At 57.2% G+C, this 1949-nt stretch overlaps 1 protein-coding gene across 1 annotated transcript; it reads left to right on the forward strand.

Moving 5' to 3' along the window:
* The first annotated feature begins 51 nt into the window (after nt 1-51).
* LOC105296730 (argininosuccinate lyase-like) lies at nt 52-786 on the forward strand. The gene is made up of 3 exons (XM_011366991.2): nt 52-216; nt 373-479; nt 586-786. Exons 1-3 carry the CDS (start codon nt 67-69, stop codon nt 728-730), a joined length of 402 nt encoding a protein of 133 aa, XP_011365293.1. The 5' UTR covers nt 52-66; the 3' UTR covers nt 731-786.
* The last annotated feature ends 1163 nt before the right edge of the window (nt 787-1949 follow it).

A 1949-nucleotide genomic window follows, 5' to 3' on the forward strand; every position in this document is an offset into this window, starting at 1 on the left:
AGAGAGCAGAACAGAGTGGGAGAGAGTGGATCTTTCCGAGGCAGGGGACATCCTGACTGAGGGTATATGCCTGGGGCTGGCACCTTCAGGCCCCAGGGTCCCCGGGACTTATCATTCCCATGCCTGTGCCCCCAGATTCACCCTGAGAACATGGCGCGGGCTCTTAGTCCTGACATGCTGGCCACTGACCTCGCCTACTACCTGGTCCGCAAAGGGGTATGTGTGGGGCTCCTGGGGTGGATGGGTGACGGAACAGCGATGCCGCCCCCGCCACTCTTCACCAGGGGTGGTCAAGGAGGGCGCGGGCACCCAGAGCAGACCAGGGAGCAGAGGCAGCCTGTGTCAGCGCTGCCTTCCACCTGGCGCCCGTAGATGCCATTCCGTCAAGCCCACGAGGCCTCTGGGAAAGCTGTGTTCTTGGCTGAGACTAAAGGGGTCACCCTCAACCAGCTGTCGCTGCAGGAGCTACAGACCATCAGGTGCAGCCCCTCTTCTTCTCCCTCTCCTGCCTCCCAGGGGACGAGGCTGGGTCGCCTGAGGCCGGAGTGGCTGGGCTGCCCTAGCCCATCTCCTTTTTTCCCCTAGCCACCTGTTCTCTGGTGATGTGAGCCGTGTGTGGGACTATGGGCACAGTGTGGAGCAGTATGCTGCCCTGGGTGGCACCGCCCGCTCCAGTGTCGACTGGCAGATTGGCCAGGTGCGAGCACTGCTGCGGGCACAACAGGCCTAGCCTCCTCCCCATCCCGCTCTCAAATAAAGTGGGCCCGAGAGGAGGCTGCTGCATTTCCTGCCTAGCCTGTCTCTCTCAGCGGTGGGCTTTTGGGGGGTCCGTTGAGGGGCAGTGGAGGTCATCAAGGAAGTGGAGAGACGGCAAGGATGGCAACTCCCCGGTGGGGAAGGGAGGAGAGAACATAGCCATCTCGTCAGAGCCTCTGCTCCGGTCAGGCCCCCCCTCCCGCCCCCCCTCATTCCATGGCTTCACAGTGACTTGCCTGGGTGTCATGGCAGGAGTGGCTTCCCTGGAGCCCTGGTGGGACCTGATGGGTTTGGTTAACCCAGTCAGTCCCTGTCCATCTTCCTTCCAGTGCCCTCTAGGCTCCTCTGCTCCCATTCTGCCCTTGCTTAACCCACCCTTCCCTGGACCGTCACGCACAACTACAGCATACCATTGCCCTCCTGAGGGGAATGAGATATTTGGTGTGTGATGTCCGGCCCTAGGCGAGCTTCCTGCACAGGTTAAGAAGACACCTTCTCCACCCTAGAGAGTGATGTGCAGTTAATTCCCAGGCACTAACCATGGAGGATCACAGACAAAGGAGGGGTTGTCACATTGAGTCAGCAAGGGGCCTGAGGCCAGGCCTGGCACACAGTAAGTGTTCACTAGCAGTGAGTCCCCAGAGCCAGTGGAGGTGCAGAGACCTCTTTTACGGGAACCTCACCAAAGTCCTGATAAGAAATGTCTGAAATTTACACTTTATTAACAACAAAGACAAACAAGCTAAACTCAAGAACGATAACCCCTCCCAAGTGATTCTGGGAGCAGTGAAAAGACTAAAGAAGCAAAACTTCAGCAGTGGGGACACAACACTAAAATCCATAAAGGGTTAGAGCTACAGGTCACAGGTAAAATCTAGAGCGCAGTCCCCAACCTTTTTGACACCAGGGAGCTGTGCTCCTGTGGGAATCTATCGCCTGATGGTCCGAGCTGGAGCTGAGGTGGTGATGCTAGCCGTTAACCTACCTCCTGCTGTGCGGCCCAGTTCCTAAGAGGCCACGAACCGGTACCAGTCTGCGACCCAGTCTGGGGACCCCTGTTCTAGAGTAATGGTTCTCAAAATTTGGTTCCTGACACTTACTACCTGGAATAAGTGTCATAAATTGTTATAAATGGAAACTCGCAGGCTCCACTGAGACGTTCTAAATCAGGTTCTGGGTGGGGCCTAGGGAAC

This window comes from Pteropus vampyrus, unplaced genomic scaffold, assembly GCF_000151845.1.
Source record: "Pteropus vampyrus isolate Shadow unplaced genomic scaffold, Pvam_2.0 Scaffold128, whole genome shotgun sequence".
NCBI classification, from domain to species: Eukaryota; Metazoa; Chordata; class Mammalia; order Chiroptera; family Pteropodidae; genus Pteropus; species Pteropus vampyrus.

What these genes read in the sequence shown, in the direction of transcription:
- LOC105296730 (XM_011366991.2), top strand. Translation starts at nt 67, where the DNA reads ATGCCTGGGGCTGGCACCTTCAGGCCCCAGGGTCCCCGGGACTTATCA. An exon ending in ACTACCTGGTCCGCAAAGGG is followed by an intron (nt 217 to 372) that starts GTATGTGTGGGG and finishes TGGCGCCCGTAG; the next exon opens with ATGCCATTCCGTCAAGCCCA. An exon ending in CAGGAGCTACAGACCATCAG is followed by an intron (nt 480 to 585) that starts GTGCAGCCCCTC and finishes TTTTTCCCCTAG; the next exon opens with CCACCTGTTCTCTGGTGATG.